This window comes from Cyanistes caeruleus, chromosome 6 (genome assembly GCF_971803275.1).
Source record: "Cyanistes caeruleus chromosome 6, bCyaCae1.hap1.1, whole genome shotgun sequence".
Taxonomy (NCBI): Eukaryota; Metazoa; Chordata; class Aves; order Passeriformes; family Paridae; genus Cyanistes; species Cyanistes caeruleus.
This window is the reverse complement of record NC_141706.1, coordinates 11,668,121-11,691,451: the sequence shown is the minus strand read 5'-3', so window position 1 is coordinate 11,691,451 and position 23,331 is coordinate 11,668,121. Positions and strand designations below refer to the sequence as shown.

Genomic DNA, 23,331 nt, shown 5'->3' with positions numbered 1-23,331 from the left:
TTAATGGCCACTATCTACCTTTACCAGACGAAATCCTTTTTCTTAATCCCCAGTCCTACTGAACTTGAAACCACTGCTATTTAAATTTGTCATAAAATATTTAACTTTCTCTGCCATGCTATTACCTAATCAATGAGTATATTATATCCTAATAACTTGTATGTGTTCCCTTTGGTACAGGAGCGGAGGACAGGTAACTCTGCCTTCCTGAGCTAGCTCTAAACCACACTATTTAAACACTAATGAAGAAATCATACAAGACAAGAGACCCTGGTCCCCATTCTGGATTAATACCAAGAAAAAAACCAGATAATTTCTTCTTTAGCAAACCAAATTTTTTTTCTCTTCTCCCTACTATTTACTCAGTGCCTCATTAATTTTTACAATGCCTGTACCAGGCAGAACAAGCTCAGACACAGGAGCCAGATCTGGGGATGCCCTGTGGGGGCTCCCCAGGCTGGGGAAAGAGGGGAAGCTGGGCACAGGCACTGCCGGATCAGTTCTCTGGCTCCGGAATTGCACCATTCACCAGACCACTGGCTTCATGGACCACACCACAGCCTCCAGGAATGGCCACTGAGATAACATCATGCAACAACTCACAGGCTGGATCAGCATCTGTTTAAGAGTCTAACCTGCAAAAGAGGCAATGATCAAAATCTGAATTAAATTGACAGTGAAAAACCTATTAGATTTCCCATGCCTGCCACACTATGGGTGCATAAATCATGGCAGGTGTGTGTCACTGACCTGTAAGAATTCTGTTTTCTTCAACGAACAACTTGATTGAAAATCACCTTGTCAAGACATAATGACTTCCCTTTCCCCAGCCTGAACTGGGGAAAGCTATTAAAACCTACTAGAATATAAATTACTGCATGGTTATTTATAGTTGCTACATAGTCACCTTGTATTATAATATTGCTCCTGCCTTTAGCTGCATTTTTAACCTTCTAGAGTTTTCTTCAAGTCAGAAGAGAAAAATAAAGAAGATAATATCTCACTGTATGCTCAGTGACTGCTAAAAATCCTGTGATTTCAAATTCTGCTAACATAGAACATATTCAGTATTTTGCTATTATGTATTAAAAGTATTAAAAGTAAATGGTAAAGCAACAGGGCTCTGTCTATCTCTGGTATTAAGAGAATTGTGAACTTTTGGAAGTTTTTAGAGAGACAGAAATTATCAGTAAATATTCTTCGGTGCTTCGCCGATGCTCTCCCCGCACAATTTGTTTACTGCGTCAGGATATTAGACAGCCATATATTTTACTTTTCCTGGTAATAGCCAATTTGCAAGAAGCAAGCAATATAAAAATAGCTATTTACTCAGTAACAAGCAGTACAGTACATTATCATTTGACATTGATGTTGTTGGAGGATAGCAAATCGACAATCAGTCCTTATTCTGTGACTTTGTAAACCATTTGCTTTTATCATTGCAAAGCATGTTTGGCTGCAGCAAAGCCTTTACTGCCATACTAACAAACAATTTGCTTTATAATGTCTAAAGACAATGTTGTATCAAAAGCTTTCTAATTGCCTCACCATTTAAATAAGTGGAATGTTATACAGAGATTCTGCAGAGAAGGATAAATTATAACTCCCTGTTAGACCCTTGCCAGAAGAGTATTTTGTTTACCTTTCATACTCAGAGTTTTTGACTGCATGGTCTATTATGTTATTAGATCCTACATGGCAATTTTATTACTATTTATCATAAATCTGGAGCAGGCTCAAGATGGGTAGCTGAGAGCAGTATGCTCCAGCCTCACTCCAAAGAACTACTGCTCTGCTCAGCTCTGTCCAGAGGTGAGAGGTCAGCTCAACTGTGCCTCAATTCATGCACCCAGGATTCCCTGTAGAGGCCTCAAAGGTGTCTACTGCTATTCACAAAACATCTGGAAATCTCAGCACTGTTTAAGGTACAGTTTCATTAAATATCTAACATCTGAGAACAACTTGGGAAGAACTATACTGTCATTGTAAAGTCTCATGCATCTTGTAGAATGCTGAAGAAACATTCTACTAATGATGAAAGTGGGGTTGTGGGGTGGAAAAGGCAGAACTGCAAGCAGTTCACAAAGCTCCAAGCCTGCAGGAATCATTTTTAAGCTGCTACTAGAGTCATTGGTTTCTTCATTGAGTTGGCTGCTCATTAGAAAGAAATGGGCCATGTAGACTTGGGATCCTAGTCCTGCTTCCATTTCATCCACAGCCCTTTGCTTCTACAATAAATCTTGTCTTTACAGCTCCAGCCAGGAAATGCCACGCTGCTGGCTGGCTGCCCTGCCTTCCTGGGCCCCTCCCCTGGCATAGCCCCACTCTCATGGGCAGTCACAGCTCCAAGACCCAAGCTCCTGCTCCTGGACGTTCTCCCAGTGGCCAGGGTCAGGTTCTTTTCTAAATGAAATCAAAAGGTGGAAGTAGTTTCCAACCTTGTGTGTCCACATTCTAAAGACAAATAAAAAAAAATATCTAATTGCATTTTAGTATATTGACTTCTTTAGACTCCTTTTCTTTGCTTCCTTGGCTTAGGAGCCTTTCCTAAAAATCACTTCCACATTTAGTGTCACCAGCTTCACAGATTCATTTGTCTTTGCTAAAAGCATCATTGCCTGTGTTGGTATCACCTGGCTCTTCCACCCATGTGTTTCTCTTGTGTGCTTCTCTTCTAATCTAAACTGTCCAATGACATAATATTTTCAATATTAGTAATACTAGTTTTATTTGCTTGATTTCAGGACCAGTTTTCTCTAATGCAGAAAGCCAAAGGAATGTTTATAACCTAGATAACTCAGTGATGTTTCATTCCATTCTTGACAATGGCTTTCCAGTTCCTGAACTGTTAACACTTTGTATAGCTCAGGCCGGTGCCAGCCTGACCTAAATAAGCCATTTATTTTTGCTATAGGCAGTACTCTCATGTCATAAAAAATGCAGAAATCTCATTCTAAAGTTCCTGCTTACTTGGCATAATGCTTTATTTTCCTTTTGGTTCTCTCCCTTCCATTTGCAAGTTTGACTTAATGATTTCTTTTGCCTTGATTACCAAACATCACTTCACATATATATAAAATTTCATCAACCAGGATCTTTTTAAAAATTCTACAATTGCAAAGCTGCAATTTTTGACCACCTCTGAACTGAGAGGCTTCACCGAAGCTCCTATGCCTCTCCTTATTTTTAAGCAATCACAAATGATTTTATCTGTTTTAAAGTACAATATGATAAGCACACAGGCCAGTCACACATCACAAGTTTTTAAGTTTACTATTTTCCTGATCAGTTTCTTCCATTTTATTACACTGCTTAAAAGATAAATTTTAGATAGGATGTGTCTGCATGCACTGTTATGATGGACCATGGTGCAGTTTGACCATATCGTGACTTAATGGCATGAGAGCTAGATGAATAGCTTTTCTGCATTAGAGCTAGTGCTATAAATTTGGCACTGCTCCTACACTATGGCATTCTCATTATGAACTAAAATCACTAAAATCATGTCTAGTACAAATCTCCCCTCTTTTAATTTCATACCATTCTGCTTGACCTGTCATGATCTCCCAGTGCAATGAGAACACCAGCTTGTTCCACCAGCTATCCCCTCACAATGCTGGGCTTGACTGCTTAGGCATCTGCCCATGGCACTGGCAGGTAGAATCTTACTGACAGGAATAATCTAAGTTCAGCACTGACAATCCTGAATCACTGAAAAATGTCCATTTTCAAACACACACATTTTCCTTAAACTTGGCTCTTAATTTTAGAACAGCTGGGGTATAATTTTTGAACATGTAGGACTGACATTTCTCATTGCTATTCTTGCACTGGATCAACTCATTTGAAATAGATGACATCCATCTATTTTCACTTGAAATAGTATTACACACACTAGAAAAATTCCTCTGTAAATAGTACCTCAAACATTGACAATTGACTTAGAATGAGTTGGCTACTCAGAGAGGTGAAAAAGTCATCCGGGATAATTTCTTTTTTCCTTTGTAGAGGAATTGTAGAGTATATATACGCGCACACCATAATCCCATCTATTTTAAAAGAATGCTTTAATTCAGGAAGAAAAATAGCTTTGAACTTTCATGCTGAGCAATACTTAGACATAGGAAACCTTCAGCTTAACTCCTCTGAACTTCACAGCCATAAAGAACTGAAGCCAGCATTTGTGATTTACATCATCCTGCTTGTCCCAAAATACTTCCTAGTGATGCCTGAGGCTTTGCTAAGGATTGATGTCAGACTGCTCTCAGGCTTATCTCCTCCTCCCTTCTACCATCTAGGTAGAATCTACCATCTCCTCCTACCTTCTGCTATCTAGAGCTGTCAATTTGTCTTCAAATACAACTATGTTCTTGGTTTACCAAATGAATTTTTGAACCAGCTCTGAGAACTCTAGGCAGAAAGAACATGGAACTGACCGTTCCCACAGACAGCCTGGAGTCACTCTTTCAAATGCCAGAGATACAGTTACTTTGCTCCCTGAGGCAGTAAATGCTTAAGCAAGATAAAATTAAAAGAAAGGATGCTTGACAAGTAGGTAACTGGTTTGGTCTGCCTTCCTTTAATAATAAAACCAGGTTTTTTGAGACTGAGACCCACATTATGCCTTAATGCTAGCTATGGGTAGTTTCAATGATATTTAAATGAAAAGAAAAAGCTAGTTGTGGTTCCAAATTTCCTTTTACTATAGGCATAAAAACAAATATTTCTTTTGCTCAGTCTGCACTGAGCAGTTATCTGCTCAGTCACTGCTCAGGATGTAAGGCTGCAGTGACAGGACAGCATCAGAGATAGCAAAATAATCAAGGAAAGTAAAGAATAAACTGTAAAGAAGGGAACAATCACTTTTTGTTGTAAGTAGAATTAAAATACTTCCAAATTCAAAAGACAATTTAGTAATATCTGTTGACATTACTAATCAGACCACTGAGAAAAGAACTGCTTTTCTATACATTTACTTACCATCCAATCCTGGAACACTCATCCTTAACCACTACTGTCCAAAACACTAAGAAAAGCAGGTAATTCCTGGTATTTCTGGCATTTTTAAGACACCAGCAAAAGACACCTTCCAAACAGATTTTTCCTGTTTTTAGTTGGGAAGATGCAAAGGAATCAAGCTTGTTGCTTGATGTGATTGAAGCATGTTTGCTTCACCCATGAAGAAGGATGGAAACACAATTGCTACCACAATGCTTGCTCTCAGCTTTGTGAGGGTACCCTCCAGGTGCTCCTGCACTGCAACCACCACATCCCACTCTGAGCACATCCTACTCAAGGCATCCCCCTCCTCCCACCATCCCTCTGCAGGCAGTGGGAGCTCATGGATCGAGTCTCAGCTGGCCAGACTCTCCAAAGGTTACAATGCTACAACAGCAGAAAAAGAGAAAAATACAGCAAAAGTGCATTGCCCAGGACTGCACAAGAGACATTTCCTTCTGATTTTGAGGAAGCGATGGTAGGAGTTTCTAACAAGTATTATTTTTGTATGAAAATCTTTTTCAGAGGTGACTTAATTTAGCAGTTCTCAAAGCTGTCTTCTACCCTGCAAATCATAAATTAAATTTGTGTGGCTGATGAGGGAACTAATCAGCTAACTATTTGATACACATGTGAGTAACTCAGCAAAACTTTGTTCAGGTTGAAAAACCACCTCTCCAGCTGCAAATATACTTTAAAAATACATATTTGGTTTTCTTTAACTCTTACCCTAGCAGGTAAGTTTATCATTAAAATTAGTGCTTACCTGAACATATTTTGGTGATTCTCTGATTCTAATTTCATAGACATTAAGTAAGGATTTCCTATTTTGAGTCTAGAGACATAGCAGTAGAAAAACACATTCTATCACATGGATGAATAATTTGCATAATATTCAGGTAGGAAAACAAATCTGCATATTTAATACCGCCAAAGGGAATCTATCAAAACCAGTGCAAAAAAGTACTGGATTACATCATGTACATTTCAATTCTTGCTTGAGGAAAAGTAGATTTAATCAAACAGCAATCAATCAACTGCATTATTAGAAGACAGGATTTTTCAGCTCTGGTTTAAATTCATGAAAATACCTTGTCTCTGCTTTGTGTTTGAGTGATGGTGTGATCTGCTGCAGAACCTCTAAGCCTTTCTTCACTAAAGAAATTCATTATTCCTGTATCTACAGGAATAACCACCAGGCACTCAATAATAAAGAGCTTTGGGATAGGTAAATGTGTAGGGATGACATGAGGAATCATTTGAAAGAAATTACAGAAGAGAGAAGGACAACCAAACCCCACCATCAACGGGGTTGTATATCTACTGTGGAAGTTCCCAGCCCTGCAGAACCAGTGGCTGTAACCACTGAACCACCTGAACACCAGTGCCCTGGCCAGGTCACTCTGGGCCCTTTCCCCTTTCCCAAAGGGGTTTTTCCCCATGGGGGTAGACGCACGTATAAGAAAGAAGCCTGGATCAGTCCAGATCCTGCTGCAGCTGCTTCTGTCTCAAAGAGAACACAGTAAGGGTTACTTCCTCAAACCACTCAATATCAGTGAAAACACTCAAACAAAACAATCTCATGTACAGATTAAGGAAATAAAAAATGCAAGTGTAAGGCACTGCTGAAGCAAAGATTTGGCTCCCAGTCAGAAAAACACACATCAGAATTTAGTGAATCCCTCAAACTGCACAATTGAAGTAAAAAAACTTAAATGACAGATAACATGGTTTTGGGAATCTTATTTTAGGTTTGTTTGTTTGCTTGTGTTTTTTTTTTTTCCACTGGGCACAATTTTTGGCATCATATATCCATGTGTTGTCAACCTCGTGACCATGGTTTCTTTAAAAAAACCCTGAATTTGACCCTTTTTATCAGCTTATTCATATACATCCTTCTCAGATACACCTAAACCTATGCATGGGGGACTATCCACTTGCAGCTAGTATCAAAAATTTATCCTGTTAGCACAAGCAAGTAATTTGCAGATTACATGCAATACTGGCAGCTCAGTAACACCTCTGAGGTCAATGACAGCAGAATCAGAATTATTGCTGACTTCTACCAGTAACCTCTACCAGAGAATAATTTGATATTAAGCATTTAGATACCCCAGACTGGATATTTTAAATTTTTTTTTTTTTTTTAATTGATACTACCATGAATCTTCCTTAGACCAATTTAAATTTCAATGAGCTCCAAAGATGTACCTTAAGAAGAAGAGGAGCTTGTTGGCAGGAACATTTTCCTGCTGGCAGAATATGTTCTTCAAACAATTATGTCTTATCACAACACTCACTTAAAATTTTACATCAAATTGTATCATGGGGCCCTTTTAAAAACGCCTCATTAATGATGATTATGTAAGTACCATTAGATGAGAGACGTTCCCATATTGCTCATAGGAGTTATGATTTAATTCTGCTGAAATCTACTCTGCCATTAGTGTAATCACTCCTGACATTTTACCTTTTGTTTTGTAAAACATAGTCTGTCACAGGAAAAAAAATTTAAAAAAAGATGGTATTTTGGTTGTCATTGCAATCTGATTGAAAAAATGTTATTAATTAAATCTTGTACATAGTTATACCTGAAAACTCACTGACAGCTCTTGGGGAAAGATATATTATTGTAAGACAAGTTGTTATTTGGGTCTCTGAGGCAACACAAAGGCACTAATAAATCTCACGCACACTCCTGTGAGTTAGGCCGATTTTATTCACTGTTTGTGGGGAGTAATTCAACTTTGGCCTTTCATAGTGACCAGCATGGCTCAGAGTGGTCCATGACTCTAGGGACAAAAAATATTCCTACAAAGGAATATTTGCATTTGCTTTAAGTCAGAGATGAGTTTGCAAACACACAGAAGCAGAGGTGAGAATTCATTGTTCTCGCAAGACATAACACCAGGTTCTGGTTTAGAGAACCTAGGCTGAGGTTTTTACCAAAAGGGGGAGGGCAAAGACATTTTACCAGAGCTGGAATTTTTATTTTCTGTTTGTCAGTCATTTACTTTCTTTTGTCATCAGAAGGGTTACAGAGAAAATACTCTTACAGAGGATAAATAAATAGAAACAGTTACAAAATTCCAATTGTCTATAGCCAGAGCTTTGACCAAGTCTTAACTAGCAGCAAGTTTCCTTTCACAGAAGTTAATGGTAGTCCTCCTCAAGTTAATACTACAATACAAATATTTACTGTATATATAACATATATACATTCTCCTGAGCGGACACAGTGTCCATCTCACAAGCAAAGAGGAGAATTTTCTTAAATTATTGTAAAAAACATTATTTTTTTTCAGCATTTTCATTTTAGTGCCCATATCTTTATTGGGAATAGGGAATTTCATCAAGAAAGAAGTTTTGGAAGTTCTTACTTGGTCACAGAGGACACAGGGAATTAAGTTTTCCTCCATAATGTTCTCTTTGAGCTGGGGCTGGGGCTTCTGAGTATTCTGAACGTACATGTGATGTTACTAGTGATCAAATTACTTTATGAGGAAATGTTCATCACAGCCAGGACAACTGCTTAAAATGCAACATAAACAGGTGTGTGTCAATAGTTTGACTTTGTGTAAACAATTCAAGCTGTATCACTCTGAAGATAATGACACGTAATGCTGTATAAAATGCACTGAAAGGGTTTTACTGAATTAATTTGCATTTGAGCTCTGGAAGAAAATTGGTCGGCAGTGGAAAAGTGTGAACTTCTGTGGTCCTAAATGATATGATCCTAAAAGGTCTGGAGCTTCCAGAAGGCATCCTGGGAAAGGGCTTCACTACAAGGTAGAAGGGAAAAGAATGATTTTCAGAGCCTGCACTGTCTTTAATCCATTTACAGAGCTTCAGAAATTCAGTATGACAGACTGGAATATATGATTCTGCCTGAGTATAAATGACATATTTCTTACCACTCTGATGCTACACCTCTGGGCAAACACTTTTTCTCCTTTTCTGCAACATCATGAGTTCAAGCTGGAAAGGACATTGATCAGTGTTTTATAATCCTGCTAATAAAACTCAGGGAAAGCAATCTGTACACAGGAGTTTATTTAGATGCCCACAAATTTTAAATCATTCCCCTTCATATCTCAGCCCACTGGACATCTTATCCAACTGAATTACCATTGGGTTTTACAATATGATATACAAAATGAGCTGACATGATTTACAAACAGCCTTTGAGTATCATATAAAACACAACCCTCTCCCTTATTATACAATCATAAGGGCAATGCAAATAGAGTCAATACATTATTAGCTGAAAATGATGGGGCCGTTTAAGAAAATAAATTTAACTTTACCACACAAAGCTGTTAACTAAAACAAAACCTGTTTAAAAAATTGGAATAAAGTTATCTGAATGTCTGAAAGTAATTTTATATTCTTTGCCACTATCCCCTTATAAACATAATAGTACTTCATTTAAAAGACAACTAATATTTTCACTGTATAGTCACACTTCTTTCTTATTAATCAGTTTCACATTTTCTGCATGAAACTAAGAAAAACTCACAAATGTAGATTTTCCGAACTGTAGCCACTATATCTATTTCTGCAATCTTTTCCATATATTCAGTGTGTTTAATTAAATAAACAACAACAACAAAAAAACTACACAAATGAGCAGAACAAAACACAACAGGACATTAAAAATGTGGCATTTAAGCTGTAGATGCATTGCCATAGAAATATATTCTTGTTCTAATGCCACAGACTTTCTAGCCTCATTAAAAAAAATACATATTAGCTGAAGAGAATCTAAGTTCTGACCTCCATAAAGGGCTAAGAGTCTTGATTTAAATTCCTGTCTAAACTTAGGTCCTCAGCAACACAGTAAATTTAAGTATTTTTGAATGTCATAAAATATGAGAAGATAAAATCTGTTTCTGAGCTGTTGGTAATGGAAGTTACCAAGCATTAAGGTGCTCTGTCCTGCATATCACTGGAACAGGTACCTCTGCCCTTTGTCAGTATGGCAGCAGTGACTGAGGATGACAGACATCATTATTACTGTAAACACAAAAGAGGCAAAATTCTGAACTCATCAATGCTGCTACAAATGCAAGCAAATTCTAACCTACCCAAACTATATCATCTTAAGGGTCTCTGACTGCTTTAGCACTGTTTAATCCAGAGGAATTATACTCAACAGAATACTGATAATGACTGGTAATTCTTTCTTGAATATGTATTGAATTGGCAGTGGGATAGGATTTTAGTTCCATTTCTCACTATAGAAGTATTGTTGCTGCTCTGCATGTTTGAAGAAGAAAGTGCTTATTCTGCCATTTCATTCAGTTCACGGCATTTAATTTTATAGCTTTAAGACAGTCTTATTTCGATTACTTTCATTCTGTCCATACCTTTGAATGCTTTAAAATGTTGGACAGCTGTGAAATATAAGTACTATGAAATCTGACTGTACATACATACATATTTTCATAAATATATCTAACAGGGACCTTGGAACCAAGTATATGATATCATGGGACAAAATCACAACAGGCTGTCTTATTTGTAAAATCTAAATTCAAAGCAATAAGAGCTGAATTCTATCAATGTTGTCAATACATGAGTTAAAACAAAAATATAGCATTAATTTACCCATGAAATAATTTAAACATATCTGAAAATTTCTTGACAGGTAAGGTGTTTAATTTACAACACTGAAGAAACTTGTAGCAACCATTGATTTCTATGCACTGTACTGGAAGTCACCTGGACAAGGCTAGCAAGGATGAGCATAGTGATAGGTCCCAAAGGCAACTCCCAAACATCTTCCTTGTTCGGAGACTTTGGTAATTGTCTGTTGCATAAAATGCCAATGCATACAGCTTCCTTTCAGGTGTTAACTCCAGCAGTTTTCCTCCCTTGGCACAGTCCAGTCTGACCCAGTCAGTTATTGTTGAGACACTCTAAATCCACTGAGCAGCAGACATTCCCATTCTGCATGGACAAACAAGAAGAACAAGTCACAGGGGCTGGTGGCATGCAGAGACAGGTGCATCCCTGGCACATCTACCACCTAAAAATACCTGCCCCCAAGCATCTAGGGTATTGGCATTACTCCCAACAATGTCTCTTTGAGGAGGCCAACTTTGCCAAATAGTACTGACTTGGCCTGAACTACCACAGGAACTTGAAACCTGCATGTGGTCCCCATAATAAAATACAGCACTGCAGTGGGAATAGATTTTTCTCTCATGCAAGAAAGTTAATGGAGAGAATTTTGATGTGATCCATGCAGGAAAGCTTTCTGCTTGTCTGAAATTAGCAGAAAGTTCAGATTCTTGGTTCATGGCAGATATGGAGGGGATGGGGGCAACATAAACAACATACAGCTCTGAAATATAATCCATTGTGAAGTATCTTATCTATCTCTATTCTAACATATAGTCATTTATAAAGCTATCTTATGTAACAAAAAAGTACAGCAACTACTAAAATCCCAAATGAGCTTTTTTTTACTTTTCTTTTTTTTTTAATCCATCACAAATCTGCAGAAGAAAAAACTCAGAAGAGTGGCAGAAAAGCTACCTTCAATAATTTAAAGCCCTGGGGCAATAGCTTTCTCTCCCAGAGTAAACAGAAGAATATTTTATATAACCCAAACCAACATTTTCATAATTCTGATATTAGCACAGTGGGGTCATCACTGCACAATGCAAGGGAAATAGACTGCACTCCTGCATGCCAGCCATTGGATTAAACATGTCTTGATGAGATCTGGGAACAGAACCTGTGACATTCCCTTCCCATCACTATTGTAGGAGTGCCTTTATCTCAGAGCTGCAATGCCTTTTTACTTTTGTACTTGCTGGTGAAACTTTTATATTAGTGTTTTTGCCTCAGCTTATTAGCTCTGCAATACATATCTTCATGAACTTCCACAATAGGGAATTATTGTAATGTTACCCTTGACTCATACTGAGAATGCCTGAAGGGCACTTCAAGAGAATGTCTTAAAGTTGCACTAGGATATTAACATATTTGTACTCAACATTTTCAACAAGGAGAGAATTGTTTTGCTTATTCTCTACCAGATAGAAAACACATGGGTTTTCTGTAGCCCCTCTGGTCTCATTTACTTCCCCAAAATCTTAATGTGAGTCTCCAGGGGCAGAAAAAGACCCCAGTTTTAACAGGTATATTCCATGACCATTCTACCTGGCCCATCATACCTTGCATTTGCAGGTTGTACAAGGAGATCCCACCATTGTCCATACTGCACCACTAAGCCTTGTGATTCCATAGCCATCTGGACAAGTTTTCCTGATGTCATAGGTGATGCTGTCAGCCAGGCAGGGGTCACTGACACAGTGAGGACAGCACTCTCCTTCTGAGATGGCTGTGTACTCGCAGTTGAGGGTTGGACACTGAAGAGGCCAACAATCCACCTCTCCTTCCTATAAATATTGAAGCAAATGTCACTGAACTTGCCATTTATGAACCAACAAGAAACTCTGTACCTTTTTGAATGGAAAAGTGTTGCTTTGCCAAATTTGCAATGAACGGAATAGTTCAGACCTCAGTTTGGTTGATCACACAAATACATCTTTGAATACTGATCTGAAGTTTCCTAAATGTAGCAGATTATCATTTGGTTGATTCCTGACAAAACAATACTATCATCATCATAGCAGGAGAACTTGAGTTCTCTGGTAAGAAGAAGAAGAAGGCAGGGTTAAACACTGGGTACTTATATTTTCTACAAACTATAATTTTTGCTGTGATTGCCTTGCAGATTCATGCACTCTTTCTTCTCCTGGCCACATAAACATCTCTGCAGGATCACAGCAAGGGTTTAAATAGAAAATTAACACTGCAGATATATGTAGGTTTGTACGTTGGAGAAGCACTGAACATCAATTTAAGTAGTAACTGCCAATATCAACTTTACTGTTAGAGCAATACCATTTATGTTCCACTGACTCATTTTATTCCATTACTTATTTATTTTTACTTTATTATTACTTTTATTTGAAAAAAACCCCTTGAAACAGTTTGATAGATAAAGACATGGAGAAGACAGAAACATCAGGTCACTTCTGCAGGGTATATCTCTGTGTGTCTAAATTTAACCTGGAAAGGTCTTCAATAACTTGCACTATACTGCTCAGTAAATACTTCAGATGCTGGGAATATCACACACTGTACAGAACCTAAAATACAACACTGATTTATGTCATCACTGTTTTACAGCTCTGGATGTTTTCCCAATCATAAAATTAGGCAAGAAACTGCAAGCCACAACCTCAGTACTTACTCTGTGCATTATGGATAATTACTTCATGACAGTGACTTAACTTTGAATGCAATTTCCTTCCTGATGCTCAGATACCTCTTGATCATTAACATATATAAAGAGTATTATATACTTATATATAGTTATACAGATAGCTATAAATGTAAAACTGATCACTTTAATGAACTTCATTGATATACTAATTAGTATAACTATGGAAAACCTAAAGCTTTAAGGGAATAATCTATAGTGTCTAATGAGAAAATAAGTGTTTTTTATTTTGTATGTTTTCCTAGTAATTTCAGTCTTTTTTATCCTTATTTGGTAATTTTTTTCTAATTTATACAGTGGCACTGGCACCCCATGTTTCCAGATTTGCAGAATTCAAATACATCAAGAAATAAATTTATTGTTCCTTTTGACAAAACAGGCCCACCAGATGTAATTAAAAACAGAAAGTTCTCCAACCAACTCCATCACTTCCATAAAAGGTTTTAAAAAGTCATTAAAAGATCAGACAACCTTATAGAAGTTCTCAAAAGTAGACTAATGCTAAAATTATTAAACTGCCAAGGTTTCCAAGCTTTAGTCAAGCTTACAATTTTTCTCATTAGACCTATTTATTCAGCAGTAAGGGAAAAACTGATGGTGTAGCTTTCAGTTCTCTGGGGCTCTATAAGTGCTTCATCATCACCCCCCATCTGAAAAGCAGGTGAAGATAGAGCCATGAGCCTGCCTCCAAGTCTGTTTTGCTAAAAGTCATAATCATTATTATTCTTACTCCTATCCAAACTGCTTTGCTCATACCAGGCAGCGGCACTGCTGGCAGCTGTAGGTCCAGTTGTCCCCGCTGCGGTAAAGCTTGTGCCCAGTCTGGTCGAGGCACTGGCTGGTGACACGAGTGTCACACTCCGGGCAGCAGAAGAGGTCAGCGCTGGGGTTCCTGCAGTCACAGGCTGTTCTCCGGCAGAAAATCTTCCCATCCTGTGAGGACACATTGACCTGACATCAACCACAAACTGCCAGAGAGTCAGGTCACAGGGTGTGTACATCAAAGGGTATATATTTGGCTTATCAGGAAATACTAATTTCTTAGTGTATTCCATGCCAATAAGGACTGGATCTTGCCTGTTATAATACAACGAATACCAGTACTATCCGAGTTTCTGTCAGTGCATGAACCCAATTCTGTCTGAATCTGAGAACACTTTTACTGTCTCTAGCCAACAGAATTTAAAAGCAGTTAGTATCTCAATGAAATACAGTGAAGCAATTTCATATCTCACTGGTTACATCAACAAACTGTTCAAGCAATTGCCACTCTAATACATATAATATTTATTTAGCATTATTTTGACTGAATGGACCACTGTGAAGAGAACAGGTTGAATAAAGGTGGTCCCTTAAACTTAACCAGAGCAAAATATAGCACAATCACAGTAGTACTAACTGTTCTTTATTCTGACCTCTGTGCCTGTTCCACATCTGGATCTACAGTACACCAGCTTAACGATAAAAAGAACTTATCATCATTCATTATAATTCAGTGTATGTATTACAGAGGGCCTGGATAAAGCTATATTCTGCTTTGGATCATAACTATGCAACTCCTAAAGCAACTCTATTCATTTCATTGCAGTTTTTACTAGCCTCATGGGAACTTTGTTTTGAGTCTATTATCTGATGTAAGGAAGAGAATTTCATTGCCACCACATATAGGAAAACCTTTCAATGAAAGGGAATTTATTTCCTCTGATGCTTGAAAAAATTTATTTCTAGTAAGAGTGAGTGAAGCCCAGGATGTCTTTTCCACAGGCAGGCAAAGAAGCCAGAAGCACAGCAGAGGATCACAGAATGGTTTGGGTTGGAAGGAACACTAAAGCTCATATTTTTCTAACCCCCCTGCCATAGGCAGAGACACCTTCCACTAAAGCAGGTTGCTCAGCTTGTAGCAGGGGAGATGACTGCTTATGATCTGATGTAGGAACCAGGGTTTGGTTCCTGTTTTAAAGCAAAGCCAATCTTGTCCACAATGCAACATGTACAAAAGCAGCATCAGGGAATCACAATGCCAGATCAGTTCAGTGTCACTGCTGCATTTCATCATAGTTTTGAATGGATTAGAGTATTCCTTGTAAAAATAATTATCATTATTTCTTATGCTTAACAAGCAAAGCTGAAGACAACACAGAATTATGAGAAAGTAGAAAAATGCCAGGTTAACAAGGATCTGAACCGCTTTTGCCAACTGCAGGCCATATATTACTGTACAAGCTCTGTTCAATGTTGTATCAAACTCAGGTAAGTATTTTGTACTAGTGGCTAGATTGCCACTTTAGCTGTGGGAGGAGGATAAACAAACTTTATCTCCTTTCTCAGAAGTCTGAGTAAATCACAAGGAAGAATGGTAGCAGCCCATTTCCTTAGCCATGAGTTTGGCCAGGTCCAGCTGCACATTAAAAGCCAGCTTAGCCCAGCAGCTCTGTCAGGATGACCAGCTCCAGGCATGTAGGGCTGTGACAGGAATCCAGGGAAACTCAGCCATGGCAGTCTCTCTCCTCTTCTGTGCTGATTAAAAATGTCTAACAACAGCCCATCTGCTTAAATGCAATTCACTTTCTAAGCTTTCAAGATCAGTTTTCAAAATCCCCCTTTTGGCTGGTGACACTACCGGTAATTCTATGAGCATGTTCTTTGCTGCTTTTTCTTTCCACATTTCAGAACATTGAAAAGACCTGATGATTTTACCAGAGAATTTTTGGTAATCATAATACACTGCTACTCTGTATTGTCTCGAAGCATCTGTGTTTTGTGCCTCATAAGCCTCATAAGCTACACTATCTCATGTGCATCTTTGCAGCTCAGCAGTAGCCCTGAGAAATACATAGAAAATTGAGAAATATATATAGAAAACTTTATTTTCTTTAGGTGAGTAATAACATATAGCATCTTATTACTACCTCTTCCTTCCCACTTTCCTCACTGAATCAGTTCTACATTCTTCAAAAGCATCAGAGGTATGAACATAAAATTGTTCTCATCAAAGAAAAAACTGACACACAAGAGAATTGCTGTTTTCACAGAGCCCCAAAGCCAGTTTGGAAAAAAATCAGACCGTGCAAAAACCAAACCACCAAATGGTTCTCATCCTCAGGAACACACATCAGCTTGGCAGATCCTCCTGCTCCCAGTGCTGCATGTATCTCCCAGGCCTTTTTAATACAGGGAAGGGAAGGTTGTCTTAACCAGATGACAAACTCGAAAGCCCAGACATAGCCAGACTGCACAGCCAGGCTTGGCTTATTTCATGAGAGCACAATAGCTTCCTGCTCCAAATTCTACCAGCCTTAAATCTGATGGCATATTAAATCCACAACAGTTCAGAAAGAAGCTTATACAAGACATGTCAAATATACTTAAGGAACAATGTTAATTTATAGTTTTGAGAACTGATGATTTTGTAAACTTTATGTACATTTAGATGAACAAGAATGGTTTGAAGACACTAGGTCCAGTGAAACACTGAAATAGCCTGTGCTTCAATAATGACACTTTGCTTCATTATATAAATGAAGTGATATAATTTCCTATATTCCACAGCATTCTTCTTCACAAATAGCTTTGAAGTTCAATAAGTAAGGTTCATATATTTAATTTCTTTTGCACCAGATTGTAAGTAAAAAAAATTTAAAGATGGTAACTATGTGTTTCAGCCAGTGCATAAAATATAGCCACCTGTCCTTTGACAGAATAATTATAGCAAAAGAAAAGACAGTTTTATTTCAAAACTGAAAAGCTGATTTGCCTCCTGGATAAAACAAGTAAGTAGAATCATTGCGAAGTTTGAGTAAGTAGTATAAAGAATGGTTTAGTTACATTCTGCTCTTTTCCCCACTGCAAACTGAGCAGACTGCAAAAGATCAAGCAGGGCCAGTTCTCCATGGAACTGCATGAAAGGGAGAGATTTGAGAAGTAGTCTGGTGTATTGGAAGCTATCAGGATGTATAAAAATGTATTTCATTAAACAATGAGTGAAGACTTCACATTTTGCCTGAGACGTGATATGTAAGGAGCTCTTCCTATATTCCCTGTTCTATAGACAAGAATTTGGTGTTGAAACAGGCAGCTACTGGAATGGAATTAAATGCAAATGTTAAATCACAGAGGGAAAAAGTGAAGCGAGGAAGACACATAGTAAGAGTCATAACAACAATGTCAGGCTCAGTTGAAACTATGTACTAGTTAATAATTTCTGTATTTTCATATACTAGTAAGAATATTCAACATAAGAAATACATGCAATGAGAAATGGCAAATAAATTGCAAGCAATCTAAAACGTGAATACTAATAATTATACAAAGGCAGACCAGATGTCTTCACATGTATAAAACTGCTTATTCTATTGACTGGAAATCCTTTCATAAGATTTCCCATTCTGCAAGATTACAATAAAAGCTTGATATATATTCAGTAAAATTGTACACTTCAGCTTCTGAAAGGAGGAGTTTTAGGGAGCTTGAGGCTACTTAAAGTAAAAAATATAGCAACTAACAAGAACATATTCCCTACTGAGCCCAAACCAGCAGTGTACTTTTTAGGTTGTATTCACTCTTACATCTTCATTTTCCCTTCTGCTACACCACAGCAAAACAGAAAGGATGAGACTTTCAGCTTCTTTGCAACTTCAAAATACCTCTTTCCCTTTGCTCCCATTCAAACCCTCTCATGCTTCTCTGGCTCCCAAGCATTGAGATATGGAGACTGACAGGCCAATTCCCATGGTCAACTTCAGCTTCTCGCAGAGGCCAAAACCCAATTTTACCTGAACTCATATATGGGCCTATAGTTCTCTGCTGTGCCTTTGGACAACTTTATCCATACTATGAACAAATCAGGTCAAAGTGACCATAAAAGACCAACACCTTCTCAGATTACTGTGTTTCTAAAATTCTTCTAATTTCAAAGACAGCATTCCTCTGTTAACTAGTGAAAATCAGAAAAGCAGAGCCAAATATTCTAACTCAGTTACCATATAAAGAAAAAAAAAAGGTAATTTCCAGGGGGGAAAAAACCCAAATAAAAATACTGTCCTGGTATAGGGCAAATTTGGGAGAAAACCTCCAAATGGGGTCCCACCAGAAAGCAAATTCAAGCCCCTCCTCCAACTGGTTTGAGAAAAAGATTTCTTTGGAAAAAAGTGGAAAAAACTGTTTCTTTAACAGAAATTGAATATTTTTGAACAATAAAGCCTCTTGCTGTTCGATGAGATGGCAAATCCAAAAAAGTAATTTTCATGGAGTGTAGCACATCTCTCTCAGGTTCTTATCAGTCCCTCTGGTGCTGGAAAGTGCCAAGGCAGAGGCCCTGGTGGGCCACAGTGTTTGTCTGGGTTTTCAGTCCAAAGCAGGTTTGAACAGGTTCAAGGAAAAAGGAAAAAAATACAGTCCGGGGAACTTCTCTGCTTCAGCTAGCTAAAAACTAACTGAAGACAAAGGAGAGCTCTGTCCCACTGTCTGTCTGTGCTGCAGACACAGTCCAGAGAAACATGCAGGGGAGTGAGTGCAGTTTCTGCAAACAAACTGCACACTTATTCTTCCCCCCACTTCACTCTTGGAACCAATCTTAAAGGTGTAGAACTTAATATGTAACATAAACTGAACAGGCGATTGGGGATACCAGCATCATAAGTCAGCCCAGGACAAACACACAACAAAAAGTCCCCACCCTGATCTAAATGTTAACTATTTAAGGTACATCCACTGATACCAGACCTGGATTCTCCAAATAAGCAGAGAGAGCTTCACTGCTCAAGTGGGAGACCCACCAATACAACCAAGAAAAAAGCTAAGGAAAAAGCTGGCCTTCACCTTTATTCACTTTGAGGAAATTAACTACCTGTTGCTGTTACTGTCAGACACAAAATTATTTACTTGAAAGCAGCTCGAAGTGTGGTGAAAAAAGAAGAGAAGTTTATTTGTTCTTTCAGTATTTATATGTTTTCGATGACAACCAGGGATTGGATAGTCACATTACCACCTTCCCAACCACACTGGTTGTGAGAGACGTCCATTAAAAGGCATATCTTTAATGGAATGTATAAACACCTATGTTTATAGTTACTTTCCTGGGAAAGTGGCTAGAAATTATGAAAGCAATATTGAAAGGTCTGATTTTCAGGGTGACATGTTGTTCTCTTCTGACCTTTGACACCTGCTCAGACCCTTCTTCTCCGCAGTTAATTCAATTCCTTTCCAAGCAAAGGAAAACACAGCCAACAGGAAGTGGGCTGACTACAGTGCTGAGAGATGCACATTCATATGAAAGAGAAATTAAAATCAGTTTTCAGCATTTCCACTGCGTTGGAACCTGCACATTGCGTTAAAGGGTAATGCAAGACCCTCTTCAAGGCACACTCTGGCCCACAGGGTGACATGGTAGAAATTCAGCAGGGTTAGCCATTATTCAGTTATGTGCGTGATTGTGCAAATTAAGAAAATAAATGCCTTCCCAGAAGAATATCTCCATCCCAGCTTCAGTGTACACAGTGCAGCTTTCCTTTTGCCTCAGTGCCTTGGGCTTAAGCTAATATTTTTGCCAGCAACAGTGGCACTGCAATATTGGGTTTCTCACATGAGCCCAGAGAATTAAAGGACTCCTGAACTCCAGGCCAGCAGAATCTCACCTTGCAGGAACAAACGGAGCATCTATCCTCTCTCAGGGTCCACACCTGCCCGTTCCGCTTGAAGCCACCTTCATGGGGACAATCTCCAGTGCAAGATGGCCCAGATGGACAAAGGCAGTCAAACCCTCCTGCCAGGTTCACACAGGCTGAATCATTCCAACAGGTGTGGATCTTTAAGGCACACTCATCGATATCTGAAAAACAGAAGATTTATAAAAGATTTGGGCACATTTTTCATGAGGCAAGTTTTATTTCTGCATTAAGAAATTATTGTTTATTCTGCCTTGCTGGTGGATGAGGATGCATTCCTTTCTATATCGTCCATATTTACTTGGTAGACTTTAAGCACTGATGGTTTTTAGGTTATTCTTTAGAATTTATTTTGATTCTACAAAGAATTCTTAAACTATCTCCATCAGGCTGAATTGCAAATGCTGAGTCTGAGGTACCTGAGTGGAACCATATATGAGTGACTAACTTGAACCTTCAGATAAGGGTGCATACTCATTTCGCAGTGACTGGAAACTAACAAGCAGAGTAGCTTTCTGTTAACTAGACCACTCTCTTTCTGGGTTTTACATCAAAATAGAAGTGCATTATTCTTCATAATTTCTTAGTAGAAGTAACTTTCCCCAAAATAAAATCAGTCAGTTGCATCCTTTTCCCATTGCTGGAAGGTAAAAGTGAATCAGAAAAAGAAAAAAAAGGAAATAATAATAACTCAAAGCACCTGATACACAAAGAAAATTCTTAAAGCTATGCAGTATGACTTTGCAGTGACACGAAGAATAGGTGAGAATAGAAAATCATTATACACCAGAGAAAAGCCAATCACAATATCCCAATTAATTTGCTTTTGAAGGGTAAAATATAATTATGCAATATGAATTTATCTAGGGACTTCATGCAGTGCTCTTTTTCTTGCAATGAAAGCTATTATATTTTTAAGCACATTATTAAAAATTGGCATTTTTTTCAGAAAATAACTTTGGGCTTTTCTTAATATATTGACAAACTGTCCAGCTGAAATACAGGTAAACTGGTGGGTCTTTTTTGTTCCAACATGAACAAGGAAAACTGTAATCAACAGTGGAAGGAAGGGTAGAAAAGAAAATCCTTTAGAAGCATGTGATGGTTTCTGTCATGATAGTTCCAGAACAGTATTAGATGAATTCAGAAATTACAAGGAAGAACCACCATACTTATAATTTGAAATTACCTTATTGCTAGGGTGAAATTTTAACTGTTCAGTATCACCCAACAGTACTTTTAACTTCTCTCTAAACCAACAAGGTCAAGAGAATTTACAGACAAAAGTTACCTAAAGTCTAATTTAGGTGGGATGTGATGTCCAGTGGCCTTACTTTTTGGATAAGTGCCACAGGTCCAAGAGTCATCACCTCAAAATGTCCTATCTTAAAAAGAACAAGAATACTCTTCTTCTGCTGATGGAAACTCTTTATAAAAATCAAATCACTACATTCAGTCTGGTTAGGATAATGCAATTCCTGATTTCAATTCATAAATATTCCAGGAACAAGTGGAAATATGGTCATGCAGTTGGATTTGATTAAATGCAAAAATCAGTCTGCACAACTGAGTCAAAACTTTGGCTGCCAGAAAATGACTGTTCCTTGTTGTGCTTATAGACCCAAAGGGAAAGTGGAGGCAATTTCACTGCCTTCACAGGGTTTCACTCCTGGGTTAACCTGTGGGCCAGTCCTTGGCAAGAAATGTCCCCAGTGGCCTGACAGCATGATTCAATTGCTCATCATCCAGACTTGCCTAAAAATGGTGCATTTTGCTGTCCTGAAAATCTTAGTTGCCAGAAAAGAACATTATTCCTCTAAAGCACAACTTAGCTATAACTGAGTACTTAAAATATTCACTCATGGTGGTGAAAAAAGTACAGCACTAAGAGAAATTAAAACTTGCAGTTCATTGTTTAACAAGTGCTAGAGTGCTGCAGGAAGTAAAAAGTATGAAGACTGACATGAAGAGAACAGACTGGTATCAAATGAATTATACCCAAATAGCTACTGTAAAACTTAAAAAGTTCTTAAAGATATCCCATTTTCCTTTCAATAGACTTCAACTTGTATTTTTTGTTGAAAACAAAGGTATAAATGAAGCATTCACTTTGCCTTTGATAGTTTCAACAAGCATCATCAATATTGTCTTCCCTATCCCATTAAGAGCTCCTTGACTATAATCAGTATAGGATGTAGTAGAATAAAAGTGCAGATTTAAAAGGTAGCTTTCACAGTTCAAAACAAAGGTATTCATAGATGAATATAAAGCCATATTGCCTACAAAGTTGCATTTAATTGCTTTACTTATGACACTGAAATCTAATTCTGTTTCCATGTAATTTAACAGATTTATGGAAAGCCAGATGTTAGCAATTATAGAAACTAACATTATTCATGTTCTCAGTAGTACAGACACGTTCACACAAAGCAACTTAATCTCCTATGTGTATGCAGAAGGGAAGAACCCCCAGTTTATGTACCTCTACTGCTTTTCTCCATTTAGCACACATAAACATTAAGAGCAGCCTGAACTGGTAAATGGGAGGTTCTTGACAAGAATCAAGCAAAGCATGAACATAAATTCCTAATTGCTACGCAGCTTTTTGGTTCTTTATGCAAATAATACTTTGTTATTCTTATATGGCATTTATTTTTTAGCAGTTTTAGTCATTAAACAGATATAAAAGGCGTGGACACCACACTCATTTTCTGTTGAAATTTTAACAGAACTAATTTTCTGAGATTATCCCTTTGGCAGTTTTATTGTCAGCATTGATTACACTTCCTAAAGTCAGAACAAACAGACATTGTTCCCAAGGTGAGGGAAAAATGTTACAAGCATAACATGTTTTTGTCCCTGTCACTCTCTCAGCCTTTAACCAGATTGGGGGGGGGGGGGGTGGGAAAGAAAAAAAAAATCCCAGCCAAATGCTCCCACATTATTAGCTCTCAGTTAGGTACAGAAAGTATTTCATTTTAATGAAGATCAAATGGCCATATCAGTGTAAGATCAGCACATAGGTGGCTATGCAAAGAATGAAAGAAAATACTTGTATTTAGTGTGAAATTTCTCTTTAGCAACTGGAATCAATGTGTCAACTTAGGTCTTGAAAAATTATCCTAGTTCAGTTGTCCAAAACAATAATTTAGTGAATATGAAAACTATGATGAGACTTTTGCATTTAGCTTATTTTTGTAGTTTTCAAATCCTTGCTTGTCTCAAATTTGCTGCATTCCATCAGGTTTCATTTGCTTTCCCACAACTGTTCTCAGAAGATGCAGGCCCAAAACTGGAATATTTAAGAATGGGAAAGGCAACACAGCACACAAATGCCATTTCCCATTATAATAACACAAAGCAGGAGGG

General features: G+C 37.9%; 1 protein-coding gene and 1 long non-coding RNA gene across 6 annotated transcripts in view; both read right to left on the bottom strand.

The window, feature by feature from the left end:
- Window positions 1-8,631: 8,631 nt before the first annotated feature.
- On the bottom strand, window positions 8,632-8,976 carry LOC147652439 (uncharacterized). The gene is made up of 2 exons (XR_015288349.1): window positions 8,913-8,976; window positions 8,632-8,780 (listed from the first exon to the last, which is right to left on the bottom strand). It is a non-coding gene; the product is annotated as an uncharacterized LOC147652439 (long non-coding RNA).
- Window positions 8,977-9,036: 60 nt separating this feature from the next.
- NELL1 (neural EGFL like 1) overlaps window positions 9,037-23,331 on the bottom strand; it is a 324,035-nt gene continuing 309,740 nt past the window's right edge. For all 5 annotated transcript variants that reach the window (XM_086894121.1, XM_086894124.1, XM_086894122.1 and 2 more), the window contains 4 exons: window positions 19,933-20,126; window positions 14,057-14,233; window positions 12,186-12,410; window positions 9,037-10,950 (listed from right to left, as the gene is read on the bottom strand). In XM_086894121.1, coding sequence (XP_086750247.1) covers window positions 10,900-10,950; window positions 12,186-12,410; window positions 14,057-14,233; window positions 19,933-20,126 — 647 coding nt within the window. In that variant the 3' untranslated portion in view covers window positions 9,037-10,899. The remainder of the gene's footprint in view (window positions 10,951-12,185; window positions 12,411-14,056; window positions 14,234-19,932; window positions 20,127-23,331) is intronic.